The sequence below is a fragment of the Tetranychus urticae genome, chromosome 2 (genome assembly GCF_039701765.1).
Source record: "Tetranychus urticae isolate SD_2017Ah chromosome 2, NJAU_TeUrti_SD_1.0, whole genome shotgun sequence".
Taxonomy (NCBI): Eukaryota; Metazoa; Arthropoda; class Arachnida; order Trombidiformes; family Tetranychidae; genus Tetranychus; species Tetranychus urticae.
In genome coordinates, this window is record NC_142959.1 from 28736637 (window position 1) to 28762640 (window position 26004).

Below are 26004 nucleotides of genomic sequence, written 5' to 3' on the forward strand. Positions count from 1 at the left end.
GTTTATTCAATTTAAATCAATTGATGATCGAACTGGACAGGGAAGGGTAAAAGGGCTAAAAGCAAATCACTGGGTTAAACCAATAATAATTAGAAAGGTAAATTTATTTTAACTGAAAAGTCAAATGAAACGTACAATAAGCTTTTATTAACTTTTTTCGGGCAATTGATTCCTATTTAAATGTTGATGAATATTTGGCAGTTATTAAAGTTAAAATGATTATCAATCAGTTCATTGGAAACAGTCAACATTAACAATCAATAACCAATAACCGTAGAAACAAGACAAGAAAAGAATCAAAAATGTATTGCATTCCAAACCATTGTAGACCCAAAAGGGTAAAATCAATTTTCCCAACGAGGAATAACTTAGATTACAGTAAAAACAATATCAATAGCAATAACAATTATATGTAATAACAATTAAAAGATGGTAATGAACGAGTGAAGAGAGGAAAAATTACGGATAAAATGTTTCGTCCTTCAACTAATGATAGATGAGTATCAAGCTACTTGTTGACTATGGTTACAATTAATTTGGCCCAGCCAAATGATTAACAGTGAACTACTCGAGTGACCATAATTTACATTTACCAACTGGATTCATTGGTGTTCCAAGTGGACAATTAAATGCTTTGGCAAATTGCGGTGTATTAACCAACACTCCATTAGCTCTGAATTTTCCTGGAGAATGAGGATCAGTCAATAGGTTCTTCAAATAACCATCAGGTGTCGCCACTTCACAGAAGACCTGCAATTCAAATTGATTGTTGGTTTAGTCGAGAAAAAAGTGATTAATCAAAAAGATAATTAGAAAATCGATTAAAAAGGTTCAACGATGAAAAATGGGACAAGAAATAAGGAAAGTGTCAAAAGATTATTCAAATATCATCTTAAATCTGCTAGGATTTGGTGTTTTTGAAAAATATTTGCTGTGAAAATTTTTCTTTCATTCAAGATTAAATTGTCGTCGTAATAATTGCTGCTCTTGTTTTAGATAATTTAATAAGAAATGATTACAATGAATTAATGATTATCATGGTGATAAACTTTGTTTGACAATGTTTTGTTCAATGTTTCTCTGGATATTGTCCTTTGCTCTGTTTCTGTTTTTTCCTCTTTGCTTACTTTATTCTTCTTAATTGTTATTTGTTTTTCTTGTCCTTTTTCCTTAATTTAATTAGCTTACTTGACCATATTGAAGGAAAAATAATTGATCACTTGAATAATTAGTTAAACCAGGTAATTGGGTTTTCTGATCAATTGTGCTCCTAGACCAGGCCAGGTATGCTTGTTGAAGTCCAACAAAGTCGCAAATATTTTCAGTCAAAGTATTGTTACCATTAACCTGAAACAAACAATTGAATGAATAATTGATTAAACAAAATTGGATTATTGTGTAAAAAGTTGATACATTATTTGCAGATATTAACACTGTTGGATAAAGACATAGACAAAATAATGCGTTTCTATGAGATATGGAAACAAACAATTGATTTAATAACTGTTTTCAACATAATCACAGTAAGTCAAAATAGACATCTAAATTGCTGTAAATGTGCTTCCTATCAACCGATAATTTACTCAACATATTAACATTGTTAGATTTTTTGGTTAAATTTGATTCTCGTTTCTCCCTTTTCTGGTATTGCTAAACCAAAATGTATTATATTGTTAGCAATAAATAGTAACAATTGTTGCGAGTACAATATTAATGCAAGTGATTAGATGATCGATATTTACATCAATAATTGCTGTCTGACTTTAAATGATGATTCAATAATGCATATTCTGGTATGGAAAGAAATGTACATTAGACTCACAAATTCATTGATTAAGTCGATCTTGTAAGTTGAATATTGATCAGCAAAACATCGAGCTCTTCTTTCATATTCAGTTTTCAACTCGTATGGCCACCAATTAATGCCAGTTGTATTGTCGGTGTCTGGCTCTCTATCCAGTGAATGGCCAATTTCATGACCAAGAATATGTCCTAATGTTGAGTAGTCCAAGAATCTAGAAAAAATGAAAAAGGATAAATCAGAACCAAATCAACAATTTTCAATACCCGAGTAATTTAACTGTTGAATTTATTTACGGCCAAACAAATTTGACTTTAATGAGTGTGTTTAATTCATAGAAGGTTAAATGGTGAATTAAATCAGAATCTTGAAACAAATCATGAAAAAACGTTGAAACCTGGCTTTGTTAAAACACTATCACTATTCCTGAATATGTGGAGAGACAATGAAGTAACTTTCTCATGCAATTTTAATTCATGTAATTAGTATTGATACATAAGAATTGCTGACTGATCGTTAATTTGAATATTTAACTGGTATTAATTTACCATTAGTTGTTAATAGCTGATTGTCTAATTGTTAGCAAAGATTATCCTAAAAAAGCTTAAGAAAGTGGCAATAAATAAATAAATTGTAGATTGATATATCAATGCGAATCCAAGTTGACTGATCCTTATCTTCATCGTCATTAACATAACTACAATGGCAATCATGATCATCTCAAAAGATTTGACAATGTGAATCAAATGAGTTGAACCTTAAATAATGTTCACATTGGGATCTACTTTTAATTGTAAAAGCTAATTCAATCTAAATTGTCTTTTTTGCTGCTCTTTTCCTCTTTCTTTTCGTTAATCTGATTAATTCTGGCTTCTGAAGAAGTAATTTCTCAAACATGATCACCTTAAACCTTATATATCACGTTTAGATAATAAAAACTAGGGTAACGATCAAAACGTGGTGAGATTAACGATCTGTATTAGTGTCTTAATTAGTTGTAAGTAAATAAAAGCCATCAGATTTGAAGAACCAGAAACCCAAAAATCTAACAAAGGCTAATGTTATCCCTACACCAAGTAAGGTAATCAAATTATTGTACAGTTATTGTAATTGGGTGTGCTAACATTTATTACAATGAAATCAAATTGACACTAGTAAAGATTAACTAATCAATGATTCCAAAATTGCAAACATACTTTCTGCCCAATGATGTTGACCAAGTCGAGCATTAAAATTAAACACTCTTATTAAGCATATCCAGGGTTTATAACCAGGGTTAGAAGGTGAATGAAAATTTGAAAACTAGCTGACAACAGTTGATTGTTTTGATTTTATTTGAATATTAAATTAGATTTGTAACTTACTTTGGTCGACCTTCGCTAATTATTGGTTCATGCAAAATACCAAGAGGAAAGGCTGATTGTGATGGTGATAATTGTTATCGAAGTAAAAAGAGAAAGAAAGAAAAGCAAACAATTAGTTCATTAATAAAGAGGCTATTGGACTATAATAAACTAGATTATGTAAATATATTGTTAATAAATGCATAAACTGGGTTTCTCTTGTTAATTCAATGTTTGCATTGAATTAGTGTTGTATTATTATGTTAAACATGAAGATGACAGAAAGTAAATTGTAAAGATTGGGTTTGCAAAAAATTTCCACTAACTAATCATTTTGATGTTCCAATCATAGAAAGCATTGGCCTCAGTTGGTGAATTGTAGAATGGATTTTTCTCCGCTGTTAATCCAATACGAGACAGTTCCAATATTTTCTCATGTCGCGTTAAATTAAGCCAATTGTTGATGAAAACTTGATCCATAGAGAGGTGTAAATCTTTATATTGTTCATCCAGCGTTTGCCGATCCAACAGGTAATCGGGTAAACCAACTAATAAAGATGAATCGGCAATTCTTTTTTTTAAAATGGTCCTGACATTGTTACTGTTTGGTTCGGAATTAGATTCATCCAACCATTCTTGTGAATCAATTATATGATACATTGCGTCTTTGATTTCTTTTAACATCAGGTTAACTCTTATTGCTGCAGAAGTTACATGGTCAGGTTTATGAGCCAGGTAAAGGTGAGATGAAGGAATAGGCAAGATTCGAGTTGTGATGTAAACACATTCCTTCCACCGGGAAAAGAAGATACGATTTTGCTCTGTTACACGAATCTCGGGCACTCGACGTCGAAATTCAACCTGAAGTCGGCGAAATGAGGGACCAAGGTAGTCAATGAATTGGGCTAATATAGACCAACAGATGTAATTGTCAATCGTTCGAAGAGAATATTTGGGAATCAGTTCATTCATTTTAACCAAGTATTCTTCTTTCTCCATACACAGATCTGAAATATTTACACCTGAGATTGAGGAAAGTTTACCAAATATAAGTTGCCATTGAATTGAAGTAAAATTATTTGCAAAGTCGTTAATTGATATCAATGGTCGTGGTGGACGAGACTCAGAATTATTTACATTATTATTAACAGGACTATTAACATTATTATTAATATTGGAGGTATCATTGTTATTTGATTCAGCAAAATCCTGCGCTGTTAACTAGGGTAAGGTAAAGTTACAGGAAAAAAACAAAAAAAACAATTAATTTATAGTAGGCTTAATTTGGAAGCAAAGCAATAGGCTGATTGAGATTTACCTTTCCAAACTCCATTTCAAAATCAATTACAGCATCGATTTCACTGATGTGTTCAGCTGATAGTTTAATCTCATCTCCAACTAATAGGGAAGCCAATTTTTCCATCATTTTGATATGATACTCTTTGTAGAGAGCCTTGTATTCATCGTATTTTGCTGTCTTGTTGGGATTAACAAGATATTCATCTTCAATCACAGTTCGTCCAATAGATAGCTGAAAGACATTAGCATTATTAAACTATAGGTTGCTTGAGTATTCTCGTTTTGTGTTGATAAAAAAAATATTTGAATGCTTGATTTGAAACAAAAAAGTTGTAATGAAGGTTTAAACTTACGCAAAGATCATTTCTAGTGGCATTAGGTAAAATCTCAGGCAAAATGGTTATTCGAAATAGAGATTGAACTTGATATATAAAAGTGTCCAAAATGCGTTCTTCTAATGGCGGAGGTTTAATTTCACTTGGACTACGGTTGTAAATTAAACTATCCAACAATGGCCAGGGTCCAGTTGAATGTACAATAGTTTCAATGAGGGCTGAAACAATTTCAGTATCATTGTTGGAGGATTTATCGTCGATACAAGAAGCATAAAAAATCTTCGCCTTCCCAATGGCAATACCGTCTGATGAGCTGATATTTGATTCAAAAAATTTTCTCATCTCAATGGTTGACACTTCCTCCATTTGTTGCAACATGTCGTAAGTTGACAAATGATCAGGAACTGTTCTCATTTTAACAAAGGAACCACAGGCAAATGAATAAAAATCATGGCAAGGATCAACTGTAACGTCTAACCGTGATAAAATGGAGGATGCTGCTTTAACACAACCCGGAGTTAGGCAAAGGTTTTTCATTTGAGTTACATAATTAGATTGCTTGTGGGATACAATAAGCACTATTAAACATAAAATTAAAACAAGTAAAAAAACTCAATTAGTTTGAACAATTTACAATAACAAAACAAAACAGTAAACCCGCGCTTAATTTTCAATTAGCCCCATCTAATGAATGAACATTTAACCCATTGAATTAGCGCGTTTCTTATAACACACAATGCCATCTATTGATCCCACTCTAAGCCTTTAATCGTAACGTGAATTTACTGTTTAGTATTAAAATTGATTAGTATTAGAATTGATTACTTACAATATGATAATAGTGATACAAGAATGATTATAATAATTATAAGGCTTATTAATATTGTTGTACAACCACGTTCACCCTTCCTCATGAAACAGGTTAAACTGTAGATGAAAAATAGGAGAAAAAAATGAAACAAAATTGATTCAATCTTTACAATTCAATGTGATTTGATTGCGATGAAGCAACTAATGGTAACATCTTGTGCAAATATAATCATTATCAATATTAACTTATAGTATTCCTGTTTACCTTTACAGTTATAGCCATGTTTAAATCGATTAATTGATTGCTATTTTCATTGTGAAGGTAAAAAATGACTGAGCCAATTGACATTGAACTACATATAACAATATATTATTGTTATTAACAAAGATCTGAACAATTTTAAATAGGCAATATCATTGAAATATAATACCAACAGCTCAAGAAAAACTTAACTATAACTAAACATCAGCAAACAGATTGTAACAATCAGACAATTTGTTCCCGGGACTAAAAAAAACGAATTTGATACGTATTTAATTCATACGTAATTACGCATTATTTTACAACAACTTTACTATAGAAATACACTCAAATATGTATTAAATATTATTATTTACTACTTAAATATGTGGAAAAATTTTGTATACTTAAGATATTTGTGATTCATGTATGGTTTTGTTACTTTCGTTCATGATCATACATGAATTCAAAATTTTAATATTATCAAATACTTCTTAATACTTGCAATATAACAAACCAATAGCATTTTTTACAATAAAATGCTTCAGTTGTTCATGAATTTTAGAGAATTGCACCTGATCATAAATGTAATTCTTTTTTTCAGAAAATCCATACATGAAAACCTTGATTGTAATAGAAGTTAATTCTATTAAATAGTATATAATGCAATTTAGTTTATTGGGACATGATAAACATAATGTTTTTTCTGAGCATACATTAGATTTCAATATCATTCCCGAAACATGGATGTAAAAATGAAAACATGCATGAACAGAATATTATTCAGGCCAAAGATGAATTCAGTCAATTTTTCTCCAGCATTTGATTCAAGAAAATCATTAATCACATATGTATGGATCAATTCTTAAATAATGGTGGAAAAGAGACAGCAATTAACAATTTAATATGCGATGAAATCTCTACCCGAAAAATTTGGAATGGATGAAGCAGCCACTGACAAATCATTTACATACATGAGAATCAAAAATCATGTATGCATGGATAGATTTCATGTATTTTTTCTATGTGGATTCTTGATTGAAACTTTTTCAGTCAAGAAATTAAGAAAAAAGAAGTCATGAAAAAGAATTTTATTCTTCGAATCAGTTATAAATGTAATACAAAATAGAGGCTTTTAATTTTTCTATGTATGAAAATAGTTTGCCTTTTTGAGATCTAAGGAAATCACAGTTAATTACGATTTTGAATTGAGATCATGTCTGATTTTTGTTACACAAGTATGAATCACTTGAGAAATTTGTACTTTTGTTTTTTTGAATTGATTAGTGTCTGAATCATATATGAATTAATTGATATTGAAACGTGAAAATTGTTTTGAATTGTGGTGACATGAATGAATTGTTTCACCATTTATGATGTCAAATTTAGACTTAGTCTTGGTCTGGATGATTGCTGGCATCATCATCATCATTTATTTTATCATCATCATGATCTTTTCCCTTTTTAACTTTATTTTGTTTGGAATTATCTCCGTCGCTTTCACCACTTTCTTCTTCATCTTCATCATGATCTTTTCCCTTGCTTTTCTTATTTGTTTTAGCACTATCATGTATGTTTTTATCGTTTCCACTATTTTTAGCCTTTTTATCTTTCTTTGTCTTGTTATTATCATGAGTGGATTTAGTAGATTCAGTATCGGTTTCATCTTTTTCCCCTTCTTTTGACTTTCTTGATTTTTCTGATTTACTTTTATCATCTTTAGACTTTTCTTTTTCTTTTTCCTTTGCACTCTTTTCTTTATCATTTTTAGCTTTCTTGCTTGATCCTTCGCCCTCAATAATATCATCTAAATTTTCTAAATAACGGTCGAGAGAATCATCTCCTTCTCTTGTCCAATTAGTGCGAGGATCTCTTGTAGCCTGATTGATAGGATCACGGACAAACCAATGCCACTCATTATCACGCATGAATGTTGAAGAAAATACTTCCAAAGCAGCTAGAAAAGAAAAATCATACATGATAAATATAAAGTGACTTTTTTCATGAAACATTCAAGAATTCTAAGATTGGATCATGCATGAGACTTACATTTCAACTTTTCTTCTTCATGATATGGCAAAACCTTTTTGCGATCTTTTGAGCGATTACTGCTTGATGCAGGTCCAATTATATGTGCGCTAATGAAATCCTTTTTCCATAAGACTCTCGCTATATCGAGTGATAACTTGCTTGGTTTTGTTGTCCTGCCTCGATAAATTTCTTGTAACTTCACAAGTTGTTCATGAACGACACCATCAATGTGCAATTTTTCAAGGTTTTTCCTCCACTGTTTCATGTAAGAATTGGAGAAAACATTGATGAATAAAGAAATATGTGCATGAATTTGAAAACTCACCTTTGGATTTGCTCTTTTCTCCATGATTTTATTTGACAATTCATTTTCTGCTACTTTTTTAGCGTCAGCTGGCTTTACAGTGGTAATTCTAAGTTTGCTTTCTATTCTATCCTCAACCAATTTAGCGACGGATGAAACGATTTGTCTGGTGTTCAATTTTATTTCATTTATGGCCAAGATCTGCGAATCTATTTTTCTCTCCAGATTTTTACAATTCTCGCATGATCTCATAACTTCCCTGGATGTTGAAGGTGTTGGATCACTTCTGTGTCTCTTAGGAGTTGAATGGCGGACTGAAAAAAAAGAAAAAGAGAATTCATGAATGAGTTGGATAAATCATGCGAAATTCGGTGATACTTACATGATCGGTTTCTGGAGTCAACTGACTTAACTGATTTAATAGATGACACACTCGAGTCAAAATCTTTCATGAAAAAGGAATGAAAATGATAAATATTGATTTAAATGAGTGAAATTAAAAATAAATAGATGAAATAAATAAATAAGGAATAAATGTAAAATCAATTTAAAATGTATGAAAAACTCACCGCTGAACCTGTTCCTTTTTTTATCAATTCTAGGCATGATTGATGAATTTCCCGAATGTAGATTGAATGACTGTTTGCTCTAAGCACTTATATTGAAAATTCAACAAAAAAAAACTCAAAATAAAACAATAAAAAACACCAGAAAATGAAAAAAACTGAATGAAAAATTGATGAAATTAACCCAATGAGTAGAAAATAGAAAATAATCGAATGTTGTCTAAATTCTATTAAGAAACACGCATGCGTTCAAATTTCCTTTTACTTGACTTGCGCAGGCAATATATGTATGATCAAGAGCTTTCATGCATGAAACTGAACGAATATAGCTAGGCATACATGATTTAGTAGTTCCCTCTACGTTGGGATCTACTTGAATCATTGTAACCTGTCCGTCTTTTTTCACGTCTATCATTGTGATTGTCATGCATGTTTCGATCATTTCTTTCATTTGTATTGCGTTCGTATGAATTATCTCGATTCTTTTTCGATCTATGATTTCGAGAATCCGTGTATGAATAATCACTTCTCGTTGGAGAAGATGCTGGCGTCTGGTCAAGATGCGGGTCTTCCATGCATGTTGCTAGTTTTTCAACAAGTGTTTTTTTATACTTTTCATTCCGCATATATTGATTGATAGGATCACGAACGAGAACACGCCAGACAGTTTTATCCGTGTAAACTGGAGTTATGAAATTGAGTATGTCTACAAAGAAATTTGATGAAGTTTTAGAGCCGTGAATGAAACTTTAAAAACATACACAAACCTCTCAATTTCTGTTCTTCAGTTTGATCAATATAAAGATTCTTTTCATTACCATGAGCGTTTCTTAGAATCGGTCCTAAAAGCCTACGTTCCATGTATGATTTCTCCCAAATCAGGTTAGCGATTTGCCGTGGAAGCGAAGTAGGGCAAGTTGGGAGATCTGAGAGTATATCTTTTATAGCTGATAATTTAGATTCATCCAAGCCAGGGATCTTCAAACTTTCAATACTTTTCTTCCACTGTTTGATTATGATATTTCATGAGTGAAAATGTAAACACACTTATGAAAATAACAATAAAATGTATGATAATAACTTACCAATTTATCTTCGCGTCTTTTAAACAATTTCGAAACAACTTTTTCTTCTATTTGTTTTTTAGCTTGTTTAGAATCATATCTGTTTATCAAGTCAGGCTGATCCTTGATTGCATTTTCTTGTGATTTCTTTTGATTTTCTATTATTGAGTCAATTTTCCTATTCATTTCATGAATGTTTTTTTTGATTCCAGTTATGGTTCTCAAAATTTCATCCATGGTCACATCTGTTTGTTCTTGTCCATTTCTTGATCTTGTATTATTATCTCGTAATCTAGCTGAAAGTCTCATTCCTAATTTTCATTGAGGTTATTAGAATATCATGTATGAAATCGCATACTTACTTTCACTCTGTGATGAACATGTGCTTACAGCTGATTGATCGTCAGAATCATCTGTGAAATAACAAAAAACCAATGTTAGTATTTAAATATACAAAGTTCAACTCGCTTCTACTTACCATTTATTCCAATTCGTTTCCGTTTATGTCCAGGCATGATGCTGATAGCTCATGAAATTCAGTTGAAATAATTTCACCACGTTATAAATAGAAACAATGTTAACTCAACAAAATTAAAATATCTGTGATTATAAAAAGTATAGGTTGTGATCAATTTCCGCTTCCATATCTTATCTAATCTTTTGTGCAATTGCGTGATGCCTGTTTCATCATGGAACAGAAGGTACCCGAATTTGGGTAGAATCAACATTTCCAGTTATGATACTTCTGATTCTGATCAGAACGATGAAAACATACATGAATTTGATGTGTTTGATGATTATCATAATGCATCTGAAATAGCCAGTGATGAAGATAGTATGATATCATTGGAAATTCCGTCGACAGCTAATTCACATGCATGGAATCTGCTTATCCATAATGTTCTGAGCAACTGTCAACTTTCCAATGAACAAACAACCAAAGTTTATGCATTGATCCGATTCTTGGCTTCAAGTAAACCAGTTTCATTACCGAAAAATTTCAAAGATTTATTAAGTATTCATCAAGATTTCCAGATCCATTCATGGAAACAGATATATTGTGATTCGTCCAATACTTTTACGAATGATTTCAATCATACATGTAATGGAAAACATGGAACAATGCATGTTTTTGACCTGTCTGATACACTCAGAAGTATTATTTCACGAAACATGGATTCTTTCATGCATGGGCTGAACAGACATGATAGTTTGCTGACATCATCTTTTTATAAGCGAATTTGGAGTGAAACGCAACAAAATACATCTGATTTTCGTATAACACTCATGATAAATAATGATGATGCAAAAATAACTAAATCAACACGAGATTTTATCACACCAATCAGCTTCTGCATAGCGGAATTACCGGTACATTCTCGTTACAAAGAAGAAAATGTTGGACTAATTGCATTATATTGTGGTAAGGCAAAACCTGATCATGACGATGTTTGGCAAAATAGTTTCATAAACCAATATAGAAGTAACCAACATGAAGTTTTGGAAATCATACATGAAAATGTAAGTTGGACTTTTGAAATCAAACTTGGACTAATTATCATGGATGCTGTGGCAAAGGCAAAGTCTTTGAATATCAAACAATTTAATGGATATTTTGGATGTCCTTATTGTTTGCATCGTGGAGAAAGTGTGACGACAAGAGCGAATACAAGAAAACATGTGTATAAGTACATAAATTCCAGCGATTTTATCATGAGAACATCACAATCATACATGGATTATGCTAGAAGAGCAGTGATCAGACAAAGACCGTACCGGGGTATAAAAGGCCCGACAGTTCTTTCAAGTATCATGGATGTCCCGTCACAAACACCAATAGATTGGATGCATTGTATTCTTATTGGGGTTTTTAAAAATCTACTTCAGCATAAACCATTTTCAAATAGAACAGTTAAAGAAACAACTTCTGATCATTTGAGAAAGATTTCTTTCCCCCATGATTTCAAAAGGCGTCCGGAAACCTTACATGAACTGGCAAATTTCAAAGCTCACGTCTTTAAATCATGGCTGTTTCTGCTACCGCCAATTTTTCATGGCTGTATTCCAGCTGACCATTTAGCATTAATTTTAATTCTTTCATTTGGGATAAAAATTCTATGCAGGAATAATCTAACCATGCATGATATAGAAAAGTCACAAATAATTTTGGACGTTTTTGCTTCTGCTCATCAACAAATTTATCAATTGGAATCAATGAATCCAAATATACATTTCATGCAGCATATTCCAAGTATGGCTGATGATATTGGTTGTTTACAAAACTTTTCTGCCTTTGTTTATGAAAGTTTCATTTATCAATTAAAGAAAAACATGCATGGAACAAGAGGGTTCAGTAATCAAATAGTTAAAGCATACATGGAGAGAAAAAGAAAAGCTCATTTAGTATCTGAATCAAGATTTTACCAGATACCTGGAATTCCAAAGGAACTGCAAGTTCACACATGTAACTCTTCAGTTTTCATTGATAATCTTGAGCAAACTCCGATCAATGATGTTCATGTTCTTCGATTACTAAGAAATGCCAATGTGACTGAGTTCAGTAGCGGAATTTATTTGAAAACTCAACGATTGCGAATCCGTTCCGAAGTCTTCCATAGTGAATCATACAAGAGAAAACGAAAATCAGCCAGTTTTCATGTATCATATTTTGGTAATGATGAAAGTGTACATTTTGGAAAAATTTTATTTTTCGTGGTCGCTGCCAAAGATGATCAAATCATAAATGACGCTTACGCTTTGATAAATGAATACAAAATTTATCAAACTAATAATTTTTTCATCCATGAAAAACCTACGAATGACATATTGAAAATGTTAGTAACAAGACATGAACATCATCACTTCAAGAAAATAACATGTACGAATAAGAGATGTCTTGTTCCTGTCACAAAAATTCTGCATAAAATTGTCCTAATTCCGATTCCGAATAGTGAAAATACTTTCTGGTGTAGTGAAATAGACTATGAATTTGAACACGATTAAAAATTTTTGATTAAAATCATCTTTGAATTTCTTTTAATTCATGACTGAAATTGTGAAGTTTTTCTATGAAATTTTGATTTCATCTATGAATTAGTCGCTAAAATGGAGTTTTCTTGTCATAATTCAATGGCATAGCAGAATAGCATTTAAAGGCATTTGATTGCAACTCATGAATTTAACGTATCATATTGAAAGTATTTGAATGCATATGAATTTTTTTACCATCAAATATGACTTTTCTCTACCCGGGTTACAACAAATATTACATCAAATGTTTCATCAAATGTTATATCAAATGTTATATGAAATGTTTTGCCAAATGTTTTGTCAAAGGTTGACTTATTACAAGACAATTGAGAGTTGATAATTAATAGTAATTACATTTGTACAATTCATCAGGCCAAAGGAAGGAGGAAATAGAAATTCAAGAATGAAACATTTTCTTCTGAATTGGATATGAAAAGTCTTCCAAGCTTTTTCAATCAAATATTATTGTTGAAAGGATAATGGTTTTTTTGATGGCAACAATTGAACAAACAGTACAATAATGTTATTCATTTGTTCATTGTTCACTATGTGGAAATATATTAATACCAATTGATTTCATTTCAACACTTACATCTATTGCAATGGCAATATTTAAATTTTACCAGTTCAATAATTTTCATCTAAATCATGAAAGGAGTCATGAATCAATCAAAACTTGACTTAAAAACACTTCTGTAAAGATTATTAAAATGAGATGTAATTCAATTTAAACCAAAGGCTATGACAATCATCAGTTTTTGAATCATAATACTCAGACAGTTGAATTACAAATTTATTTAAATCAGTTTAATATTGTTGGATAAATTTTCTTATAGCTTTGCTTTTTAATAGTTTAAAAATATATTTGATTGTTGAAGGAAGGTTTGATGTTCATTTTCACAGGTTTAACAAAAGCGAGTTTCACTAACATCAAAGTTCAACTGACTTCATGGGCTTACATTACATTATATTTTGAATTATTATCATCATAAATTGATTAAACGACTGTTTAGCTTAACAAGTGATCTTTTTGATGGCAAAAGTCAATTTGATTCAATACCTAATGCAGTTCAAACTACAGTTGCTCAAAAGATTTAAGTGACAATTTTCTTGATAAACTCGACTATTAGGTAAATTGGAACCATTGGCTTATTTTACATTAATATTGCAACCAATTGGCCACATTAATAAAACTTGAGATCATTTTATTCATCATATTTGACCATTGGGTTCATTTTGAGGTTGAAGTTGGTCCCATCTACTAGCATTTACTGGCAAAAGTCTATGGATTATAAAACGCTAATAATGTTGTCAACGCATCAGATTTGGAATTGAGGAAAAGTAGTTTTGCACTCAAATTACTAATCCTTTTCAATTGGAATATCTGTAGATTGAACTGAAAACTCTTCAAATTTCATATTCCACAAGAATACCAATGTAACGAGTCTAATAATCTTGACTGTTTAAATGCTAACCAATAAGAGATTATCGTGAATCCTGAAGTAAATGTTATTTGACTCTATTTGCCATCAATGGTTGAAAAGTCAATGTTAGCAGTTGGATTAGAGTTGATGATTGAAATTGCTAGTTGGTAAGCCTTAACCCATGATGATTCAAAAAGAAACCAATTCAAAGAATAATTTTATAACCTTTAATATTCAAATAATTTTCATCTATTGAAATGAAAATTTCACATTTGCAATTTGTTCCAATCAAATTTAGCAATTTCTGTTTTTAATTTTCTAGAAATGAGAAAACCTAAGAGCTGAGTTTTCCTTTAAAAAAGTTGATTTCAATCTAACATTTGAATAACATTTGACAACCGCATCTATTAGATAGACTTAGGTTAACATACCTGAAATTACTGCAAGGATGAATAATCCAGTGACCAGACTCTTTTTGGCGAAGTCGCTCTTTCATCAAAGCTTTCTTGGATCCAAACAATTTCATTGCTAATTTATTGTCCGAAGGTTGAAACAGAGCTTCAATCTGATGTCTCATGAAGGAAGCTTTCGCTTCACCAAATCCAGGAGCCATTTCCTCCTTAGGAGTCCCGTAAAGGCTTATGTCATCCTTTTCGTTGACAGTTGCTGATGAACTTTCTCTGACTGTGATCACAGGTGGTGATCCAGGGTGGGAACTTGATTCTTTCATGTAATTCATTTCTTTCTGGTTCTTTTTGTCTGCAGATGTTGAGGACAGAAACACTTGTTCATCCAATTGTTCCGTTGGTTGGTCACTTAACGTTATCGATGGTCCATCAATGACAATGAATGTCTTCTCATTGAGATTATTTTCATTAAGAGAAACTGGACGATTGGTCACCTTTCCGTTGGCAAATCGTAAACTCGAAAATCGTCGAGTTTTCCTTTCAGAGTCAGGCATAGACATGAACAAATCAACAGATGCAAAAGTCAATCAAGAATGAAGAAGATGAAACTGTAACTATTGAAATTTTACCAAATATTCATGATTTGCAATGAAATGTTTCAAAAATATTGTTCAATCTCAATTAACTGTCGCTCAATTGAACCAGTTTAAAGTTAACCAAATGACTTTCCATCAGAAAACTGTAATAAAAAGCAAAATCAATGTTAATCATTGAAAGCCATTGAAGAGTCTACTTTCTGGTCTTTTGTTTTTGTATTTTGTCCAAAAAAAATATCAATTATTTTCAGTTTAATACACATTCAAGGATATGAAATGGTTACTCTGTTGTTAATCACAATTTACTGATGATCAATTCAAGTTTAATAATCAATATTTGAACCTTGAAAGCAATCAACAGGTAATAACAATAGTTAATTTAGTGATGGAAAACAATAATCAATTGTAAAGGGAAAACAAAAGTTATTCAACAGTTAATTGTAATATCAGGCAATTTGGTCACAAAATATAATATAAAACTTGACAAATTACCAGAAGATCGGGTAACCAGAAATAAGACAATCTTTAGGCTGAACAAATTGTTGGTGAATAAGAAAAATGTTACTTACTAAATGTTGATGTTTAACTGATTCTTGTTGATTTGTTTATCGTTTAATTGTTTAGTTGATTTTGTGGTTAACTCTTTTGTTAAATTGTACTTGAACTCATAATTACAATTAAACTTGTATCGATGTCAACTTTGAACAATATTTAAATTTGCAAGTTTTTACTTCTTTTCTGTGTTCAATGTTTTCCTCTCAAGTTATCTCAACCTAAATGAATCTCAAATTGTTCAGTTTAGATTCATCATTTCAAATTTTCATGAGCAAATCCATGAGCACATTTATGGGTAAATTTCATGAGCTGATTCATGAGCAGTAAGTATAAAGACATTGGTCGATATTTTTGGTTGCTTAGTGATAACAATGAGATGAAGATGAGCATTGATTGTAATTTATTTCATTGTTAAATTGTTAAACTGAATTTTAAATGATTTTAAATTATTTCAAATTGTCATACAATTTGCTTTGAAGGTTGTTTAATCAGAAACAATTTGCAAATCTTATATTTTTCATTGTTCAAATTGATCGACCACTGTTAGGCCTAACCACTGTTCAACATTGTTTCACCATGGACTTTCCCTACTCTCACTGTGAGCTTTTTGTCTCTGTCCTTTCAATATTGTTTTAATATACAATTAAAAATCAACAAATTAACATTTATACTTGATTAAATAGTTAGTTAATTTGTAAGTTAATTAGTTTGTTAATGGGTAAATTATAATGGTTACTAAAGTGATGTTTTGCTGGTGACACTAACAATGATTAACTTGCCTTTTGTTTTCCTGGTTTTTGCTTTTTTTTTGGGTTCACTTGTTTTTAGCTTTTCATTTAACCAGGAAAAGTAATCATTTTCAATTGCCTCTGGCTTTTTGTTTCAACAATTTACCTTTCTTTTGTCATTTTATTGTTCAATTATAATTATAATTGAAAATTGAGATTCACTATTTTGCTTCAAATAATTAATCCAATTTAAATTGTAAGCCACAACAAATAAGGTGAATTAAACTCATTTCTAATAATAACTGGTTAAGTCTTCGGTATTTTTTTATTGATTGAATCTTGAAAAGTTTAAAGTTATTATTAGTAAGTGAACAATTTATAAATACATTTCCAATCATCTAAATAATCCAAATTTAATAGGCAAAACATTATTTAGTTTTATAATGTAAATTTTGGCTCCAATGATTTCCCTAACTGTTTCATTATCATTACATTTAATTGAATAAGGATGAAAGTGAAATTGGATGAAAATTAGATTTTCAAAAGTGTCATAAGATACAGAATTTTATACTCATTTCAATGGTTGAATTGAATTAATTTTTAGGAAAATATTTGGTCTGCAAGTTAACTAATAAAATATTGAAAGAAAGCCAAACAGCAATTATTTTTTACTTAAATCGGCACTTACAAGTTGTTAGATGAAAGCTATTTAATAAATCATAGGAATCTATTGATTTATGTTTGAGCTCCAGTCAAACATATTTCAAGCTCGGATCAATTTTAGATTCTTAGTTCAATCATTGTTGTCTTTCAGTGCAATTGCATATTACATTTCAGTTCAAAGGATTTTAAAACTGAATACTTCGCTCAATAGTCGTATTTCAACAGTAATTATTTGAGATTCAAAACTGGAATAAGATCTGTTGGAAGGTCGAGTTTAAAATATTACTACAAAGTGAAGAGAATGGAATCCAAAAGTCAGTTTTTTTGTTGATTTTGGTAACATCAGCAACTTCAAAACGAATGATCAAAGAAATTGAAATGGCGTAAATCCATGGATAAACTATCTATCATAATAAGAAACTCAATAATAATTCATAAAATTATCGGGAATTCAAGTCAGGTGCAAATTGACCTTGTTTTGTGGAGTTTCGTATCAAGATAATCATTTTATAAGAGTCGGCAATGATGTGTTCATCTGATGGTATTTCTCGAGTTGCTAAACCTCTATTGACTGTCGGTTAACCCGTAACCCAAATATATTTATTTTAGTCAAAGAAGTCGATGTGTTGGCTGATAAGACCCAATAAAATCGCAATACTCTGTTATTCAGACCATCTAAATCGCCAGAAGCTCAACCAATTCAAAAATACTAGTTTTCAGGGGAAAAACTCACAGTGAGTTCATTGATAAGATGAAAATGAAGCACAATCTGAGTGTACATAAATGAAACAATCTAAAGTACTTTTCAACACAACAGCTGAATGGTCTGAAAGCAATTCTTATCAAAATGATAGATTTTTGTTTAAAATTCGCAATTTCTGGATTGTCAGAGATTTTAATCGATTGCTATCATATTAGCTTATTACGAATCTATCTAAATGTCAATATTTATGCTCTGTTCAAGCACCTTTGTTGGTTTTGTCTTTGAACAGTTTGTTATAATAAAGAGCGAGAGACTCAGAATCACCATTAATCACTGTTCTTGATTGTAAATCGATTTCTGTCTTCCTATTGGATTTTAAATTTTAATCTTCGAATGACGTTCTTCAATAAGTAAATTTATTTTGATTCAATATTGTAAAAAATAGACTTCAAAATGAGTAATTTGATTTGGATAATAAATGGATGGTGAATGTAGATTCGGTAGGTAATCAAATCAATGGAAATTGTGGAAAAGAAGAAAACAGATCGAAAGTAAAATCAGGTTGATCTATTAGATAATGAAGTGTATTTAAAAAAAGGATCACAAAATTAGATGAATAGATTGCGAGGATTGTGTTAATCTAATTAATTTGAAACAATTTCCGAAGGCTTTCTACCTTTTCCTTAAGCTGCTGGTTAAATAAGGTTTACAATATCAGTAAATTATTAGCCTTACTAGTCAGACTACTTGATTTACATTGGTTGTATCAAAGCAACCTCAAGGTAAAACCAGAAGCTGTTCAACATGAAGTTGTATTGTTTCTGTGGCTTTCATTTCATGTTGTCAGGTTGCATTCAATTGAAATCATTCACAGATGTCTCAAGGGTTTTAGATTAGGAATCAGTTTACCTTTAATATATTCAACCATCTACTTTTATTACTTGATCAACGTTTACGCTTTACTTAATCTGTATTGTCAATTGAATTAAATTTACTTATATTGTTAATATAATTAATAGATTTCAAAATAGATTGTTGGTCAAATTGGAAAAAGATTTTACTTTCAGTGTCATTTTGCACCGTTTTTTGGTCTCATTTGTTTAATCAATCTTTCAATATGTGAATACAAAGTTGATTTAACTAGGATTTGTTACAATCAGGATGGTTAGAGAGGGTTGACATTAGAAGGTAACCTTTCATTTAATAAAAATAAATAAGGTTAATATCGCATATTAATTACTTTGGTTATCACAAATTTTTGTTGAGCATCAATTTATGATGTTTGCTATCTTTTGTTTTTGTTTTTGTTCAAATGATTGACCATAACAGACAAGCAATTTGGGAAGATTCGGGTTACAATTTAGGTTTCAACTGGTTCATGTTATCTGGGAAAGGAATGGAAAGACAGGATTTAAATTATCATTCAATTGTAATTGCGTATCTCACATCGATATAAGTTGTTGTTGGTGTTTTTGAATCATTCCTCTGTCAGGTTAAGACTTTTCCCTCTTTTCAATCTCCATATCAATCAATTGTCGGTAAAAATGTACTTTGATCAAAAATTCATTTCTTTATTTTCGATTAACATGGTTTTCAGTTTTCAGTGTGAAAAGTCGTTCGTTATACCTGATTACCAGAAGTCATTAATTCAATCACAGTTATTGCTTGTGTGTATAGAAATGCCCTTTTTGCCTGGGTATTGTTGTATTTTTGAAAGTTATCAGGGATTTCATTTTTAAGACATGATTAGCTGGTGAACAATTCAAAAGTAAATTGTCTCATGTGGCGAGAAAAATTTAGTTTTCAATTAATTTTGTTTCAATTTGTTTCTTTCCTCCTCCAATGGTTCAAGTTGATCGACCGTAGTAATTCACGTAGACATTTAAATGAAGCTTGGAGTTATAAAGAATCAATATGACAAGTGAAAGGTTTTTTGCTTTAAATAGTAGACTAAAGATGGAAATTGTTGCACTTCATTTCGATCGAATAAGATATTGCATTTTCATTTCAAAATTATGAATCAACACGTGACTTGATTGTTTTCCATTAAGTTGCTTTGCCATATTTCATCAATTGAGTTTTCTCGAGAAATCATTGCAGTTTGTATTAAGACAGTTGGGATGGAAATGATCATGCATTTGGACACTTTTCGTATTTAAAGATGATATTCAGCCGGAGAATCCAACTTTGATTATCTTGTTCGTAATATAAATTGCTATTAACAGTGATTGTGGTTTCAAAGGCGTTTGAGGTGTTTGCTGAATGCAATGTCATTTGTACCATCATCCAAATTGTCCAATCAATTCCAATCAATAATAGAGAAATAAACACCGGGAACAGTTTGCTTAATGTCCAGATAAGCATTGATCGAAGGAATGAGTTGTTGATTTTGAATAGAAGTTTCAGAGATTTTGTTTATCGATTGATTATGGCAAACAAAGAAAATAAGAAGAAAAAGACAAACAATAAATTGTTATCTACAATGTAGAAATAAAAATATAAGGTGATAATATGGTAATAAAAAAAACAAAGAACGGATCATTGCAGCATCAGGTAATCGGTAGTAATTGTGAAGAACTATTTGATCCAGAGTTTAACTCGCTTTTCAAGGCCTCAAATTGCGAAATATCTGGAATAGGATCACGCCAGTAATTGAATGATGTATATTCAGATAGAAAGTCTGAATTTTTAGAATCTAGAGATGAAGGAAGAGGAGGGAACATTTGATCCACTAAGTCACTTAAGCGATTGTATCTGTAACAAAAAAGAGCAAATATTTTAATTCATTGACCTGACAAAAATTTAAAATGAAAAAAAGACTTACGATGAATGCCAGCTTTGTATAAGAACTAATCTCAGTTCACCTCGATGGTTGATTGTAAATATCCGAGAAAGGGGAATGTCTATTGCACGATAAGCCCAAGTATCCTGTGTAAAATTGTTTAGTGAAAAATTGAATAGTTTTTAATTTACGGGTGATCAAATATTGTATGTTAATTAAAGGAACTGTTAGTAAATGCACTTACATTAATTTTATTGCCAAATCCAGCGTAAAATGGATTAGTTGGAAACAGACATTGAATGTCTTTCAAACATTTTATCTTGAACTCTTCAGGTTTTTTCTCGATCACTTCTCTGTTGTCATAAATAAATACAAAGAGCATTAGATGGGTGAAAAATTCAAATCAGATAATAATGGGATTGATTAGATTAACAATAATTCTTGCTGAGAAGAGAGTTAATTCTCGAAGTGATTGATTCAGAATATTGATAATGCTTTAAGTTGCAAGGCGCCTTTTAATCCATCAGATGATTTGAAAGAAGAAAGCTCATGACTAACGGCAAATTCAGCATAAAACTGAATAGTTAAAAATATCCATCTTGTGATTGCAATTAAGCACAAAATAGAATATAAACTAGTTTAAATTAATGAGTAACCTTGAGTGAATGACCATCAATTTTGAAACCATAAACACAAACAATTCTGATGGTTTGGTGATAGCGGGAAATGATGATGTTTAAAAAATAAATATAATAAAGGTGATAATAACCTACGAAATGCCGAGATCAAAGAAGTTGGAGAAAGTAAAAGAGGTCCATCAGGAAGACAAATATCACCTTGTCGAATGCTTTTTAAATATTCACGTGTTATTTTAGCTTGTCCGATAGCTCGAGCTGAAAGGTACAACAGTTTATAACCATTGTCTTGTATTTTATTGAACAAATTAGCAACACCGGATTGAGCCCAGTCTTTTCCTATTACTGGCAAAATATGACCCAAAATATCAGATTTAGTAATGGTACCGTCAATATCAGAAACAATTATTTTATCGTCATGGTTCCATAAATAGATTGAGCATTTACAACGAGTGGTTCCTTGATAAGCAGTAGTGACACTAAAAACAACCTCATTACGACCTTCTTGTAGATTTAATGAAGCAATCTGCTGAGATGATATACGAAGAACTTTTTTGTACTGAACTGTACTATTTTTACGACGATGACCACGACGAAAATCACTTTTCTTAATAGGAATCCCTTCAGGATGCTCTTCATCTTCACTAGAAGCAAGAGTATTTTCTTCCTCTTCAGAATCTGAAGATGATGATTGTTCAGATTCTCCGATTTCGGGCTCAGATAATTCATTCTCGAAATCAAATTCTACCTGATCAGTACTTTGTTCAGCTTTTGTTGACGTTGATGAAGTTGATCTGGTCCAAGAGCTCCACCATGAGCTACGATATTCTGATTGTTGAGGCTGTTGCGATGGCTGTTGTGGTTGTTGCAGTTGAGGTTGTGGTTGTGGTTGCGATTGAGTTTGTACTGGCTCTGATATTGTTTGTTGTAGATTTTGCTGTGCTATTTGATCATTTTTAAGCTGCTGTTCCTGCTTTAACTGAGTTCTTTCACCCGGTGAAAGGTAAAGTCCAGCCTTTTCAGGATCCATGCTGTTGAGATCATCAAGAAAAACACCTTCCATCTCACTATTTTCACGAGTTTTCGTTGTGTCTTCTTTCTTAATGAACTTAAGGACATTCAGCAATTTGCTTGACTCATTTGAACTCATTGTAGCATTAGACGGCATAAGATCAGCGCTCGATGCACCTTGAGAGTTACTTTCAGGTTTCAATGGGTCAGAAATATTAAGTGTTTCCGCTAGATGACTGAGACTTTGACTACTCGGAGTATTAGAGCGAGGAAATTCACCCCATCCCCATTCAATATGTTCTCCTCCATTTCCAATACCTCCTGTTTGACAGGTAGAATCATGGCGCGAGTTTTCATACTCCGTATCAGATAAAGGACTAGATGGTCTTTTGGATTTAAGTGAAGACTCTAAACTTGATTGTTCAACTTCACCATCACTAAATGGATGGATATCACAAAGATTTGATGAAAGTACTTGTTCTTGCTCTTGTTGGTTAAGTTGTTTTGGTGGAGATTTTTTAACGGATTTTTTTCGTCGACGTTTCTTCGAAGTTGAATTTGTTGCAGAGGATGCACCAAAATTGGATATTTCACTATTAAATGGATTTTCGAAATCATCACCTTTTAAATGGCCAAGTAAAGGAGATGTAGCAAGGTAGCTAGGAACAGAATGCTGTTCATCTTCGTTCTCTACTTCTTCGACAAAAAAAGCTTCTCCAGTGTCACCAAGTTTCATGTGAATATCCACAGGTTCTCCATTAATCTCGATATCAACCTATGGATAAAGTTCAATAAAACCAAGGAAATTGTGAGATTAAAAATAACCATAAGTGGTTATAATGAGAAATAGATCATTGAAATAACAATCATCAATGACATGAAGGAAAAAACCAATAGGAAAAACCAAACCAGTTACGTGAATGTTAGATATAGATCCATAAGCAAGAAACACTAAATCTATACAACCTTTGTTCACTAAAGGACAGTAGGGAATCAAATATTACTCACAATTTTTTCCTTGCTCCGTAGGACACCCATTTTACCAAATCTTACATGAAATGGTGAACAAGAATAAGTCTCGTCCGGTTGTTTAACAACAATTACATCTATAGCACCGGTCAAAGTCGCTGAGTTAATCTCATTGTAAAAATCTTTAAAATTGGATATAAACTTTCCAATATAATTCATAGTGGGCAAAATTAAACAGTTAAATAAACGAGCCTTATTAGTGGGCTTTTTGTATATGTGACTTTGACTCTGAAAATTAAAATACAAAAACAGTTTCTGAAGAAAAACAAAACACTTAGCGAGATAATGTTAACAATGAATCGATCTTTCTGATGAAATATCGATGTGGTTAACGATGAATCGGATATCAATCAATCTACAATTTACATTAATAATTCCTCTTAATTACTTATCAATATCGTATTAATATAAACATCTAATATAGAAATACAAAACCTTCCTCATCACAAGTGACCCACAATTAATTTGGTTTGTTTTAAGATTCAACAATCTCACAATTTCTTCCTTCCATTCATTTCAACAAATTTTACATGACTGAGGAAAGTGTCGTCTGTTGTTTGCACAACCATCAGCAATCAAATCTTTTGCGGAGACTTGAGTGATTGAATTGTAGTGATCTTTTAAATTAGTTAAGAGTTTACTGAGATGATCCATAATAAACATATTTGAAAACCTTTTTCACACACTAAAGCATATCAATTTCACTTGAGAAAACAACACTAACAATTAATCGATTACTTTAATTCAATATCGATAAGCTAATAGTTAATCAGAATTTGAAAATTACATAATAAAATTGTATCATAAAATTAAAGGGTTTACTCTTCTTTGCTTTCTTTGCTTTCCTTGCTGCCCTTACTTTGAGTAGGATATAAACCCGAATCAAGTCGATCTATAGTCGAGCTCTTATATTCTAGACTTGAATCTTTACTTGGAGTTCCTCTGATGCTTTCTCTACTTTGTTTTATATTTGATTTGGACCGTCTGGAACCGATGCTTGTGATTGAAGTAGAACTCATTCCTGATGAGCTTTTGCCAACGCTTTCTTTGCTTAAAGCTTTAGATTTACTTGCAAATGTTACTTTACCTGCACTTGCAGCTCTAGTGGCACTCTTTTTACGGGCTGCACCAACGCTCTCTTTGCTCATTTTTTTGCCAATCAGTTCCGCACTTCTTATTTTTCCTTTGCTTGGTATTTTTCCAGCGCTGATTACCTTCTCGACACTTTTGATTGATCCACTGCTTTTTACTTTTTCAAGACTCGGTCCACCTTTTCCAGCCATACTTTCTTTACTTGCAGTGGATACACCGCCCTTCATTTGTTCACTACTTTTAGTCTTCTCCATGCTTTTAATCTTCTCCATACTTTTAATCTTCTCCTGGCTCTTCATATTTTCGTCACTTTTCGGTTTACCCGATGCAAAGCTTTCTTTGCTCTTACTTTCAGATGATTTGCTGCGTTTGATTAGGACATTTGATTTCATTGCCTCTGCTCGTTGATCGACTGAACTTTCAGGAGTCGGTCTCTCATCCTTATCATTGTCTTCGCCTCTTTCTGTGTCTCCAGAGCTCGAGGATGAACTTCGACAACAACAAACAATTATAAATGTTAAGACTAAAAGAGCACCAATTGCTCCTATTATGTAGTAAGTATTTGAATCCGAATCATCCTTAGGTTCTACTTCATCCTCGTCTGATTCTGTTGTTGTAGGCTGAATAAAAAATAACAAATCAAATCATTTAAAATTTAAACAGTTAAAATTCGTAAGATTTAAAATTAATCAATGATAATACTTACAGGAGGAGCAGTTCTAGCTGTAGTTGTAACGTTTCCGCTTGTTGTAGTTGGTGGTGGTGGAGTTGTCGGTTGGGAAGTTGATGGTGGTTGAGTTGAAGGTGACGGTGGTGGAGTTGGAGGTGACGGTGGTTGAACTGATGGTGGGGTTGTTGGAGGTGATGGTGGTGGTGGTGGAGTTGCTGGTGGTGGGGTTGCTGGTGGAGTTGGAGGTGACGGTGGTTCAACCGGTGGTGGGGTTGCTGGTGGTGGAGTTGGAGGTGACGGTGGTTGAACTGGTGGTGGGGTTGCTGGAGTTGGAGGTGACGGTGGTTGAACTGGTGGTGGGGTTGCTGGTGTTGGAGGTGACGGTGGTTGAACTGGTGGTGGGGTTGCTGGAGGTGTTGTTGGAGATGGTGTTGGTGGAGTTGTTGGTTGAACTGTTGGTGGTTGAACTGGAGTTGATGTTGGAAATTGAGATTCGACTTGATTATAAGCAATTAAAAATAATGAGAGCAATAGTAAAAAATTAAATTTTGAGGGTACCAATAGATTACCAAAACACGGAATCATATTTGGCAATTGGAAAATAATCAACCAAAATATTAGCCCGATTTAATGATTGTAAAAAGCCAAATTCAATGAAATAACAATTTTACAGGATTCTTGTAAATTAATCCAACTAACTATTTAAAAACTAATCAACAATAAGGATTATTCATTTTCTAATTAATGCAATGTTTGTTCTATTAAGCTTAATTTTTTAATTAACAATTCCGATTCAATATGTATTATCTTTGCATTACATTTTGATTTATATTGGATTGTTGAGAGCTGTTTCTTTGTCACCAGATGGAAGTAGATTATGTTTTC

General features: G+C 31.9%; 3 protein-coding genes and 1 long non-coding RNA gene across 5 annotated transcripts; 1 reads left to right on the top strand and 3 right to left on the bottom strand.

Annotated features, from left to right (window-relative positions):
* Window positions 1-83: 83 nt before the first annotated feature.
* Window positions 84-16044, bottom strand: LOC107368023 (endothelin-converting enzyme homolog). Its single transcript, XM_015935798.3, has 10 exons — window positions 15821-16044; window positions 14680-15394; window positions 5608-5705; window positions 4797-5356; window positions 4463-4675; window positions 3471-4365; window positions 3166-3217; window positions 1823-2015; window positions 1189-1347; window positions 84-750 (listed from the first exon to the last, which is right to left on the bottom strand). Exons 2-10 carry the CDS (start codon window positions 15213-15215, stop codon window positions 565-567), a joined length of 2892 nt encoding a protein of 963 aa, XP_015791284.2. The 5' UTR covers window positions 15216-15394; window positions 15821-16044; the 3' UTR covers window positions 84-564.
* A 2888-nt stretch (window positions 16045-18932) lies between these two features.
* Lpin (phosphatidate phosphatase LPIN) lies at window positions 18933-23638 on the bottom strand. 2 transcript variants are annotated; one of them, XR_016198429.1, is made up of 5 exons: window positions 23337-23638; window positions 21456-23103; window positions 20927-21035; window positions 20725-20828; window positions 18933-20654 (listed from the first exon to the last, which is right to left on the bottom strand). XR_016198429.1 is itself a non-coding variant. In XM_015935806.3 (5 exons), exons 1-5 carry the CDS (start codon window positions 23514-23516, stop codon window positions 20450-20452), a joined length of 2250 nt encoding a protein of 749 aa, XP_015791292.2. In that variant the 5' UTR covers window positions 23517-23638; the 3' UTR covers window positions 18933-20449. The 2 variants fall into 2 exon arrangements, 1 of the variants encoding a protein (XP_015791292.2); XM_015935806.3 differs by having other exon boundaries at window positions 21452-23103.
* Window positions 23639-24077: 439 nt separating this feature from the next.
* Window positions 24078-25704, bottom strand: LOC107368050 (uncharacterized). The gene is made up of 2 exons (XM_015935834.3): window positions 25156-25704; window positions 24078-25069 (listed from the first exon to the last, which is right to left on the bottom strand). Exons 1-2 carry the CDS (start codon window positions 25702-25704, stop codon window positions 24176-24178), a joined length of 1443 nt encoding a protein of 480 aa, XP_015791320.2. The 3' UTR covers window positions 24078-24175.
* Window positions 24868-25905, top strand: LOC149094285 (uncharacterized). Its single transcript, XR_016198435.1, has 2 exons — window positions 24868-25003; window positions 25158-25905. It is a non-coding gene; the product is annotated as an uncharacterized LOC149094285 (long non-coding RNA).
* The last annotated feature ends 99 nt before the right edge of the window (window positions 25906-26004 follow it).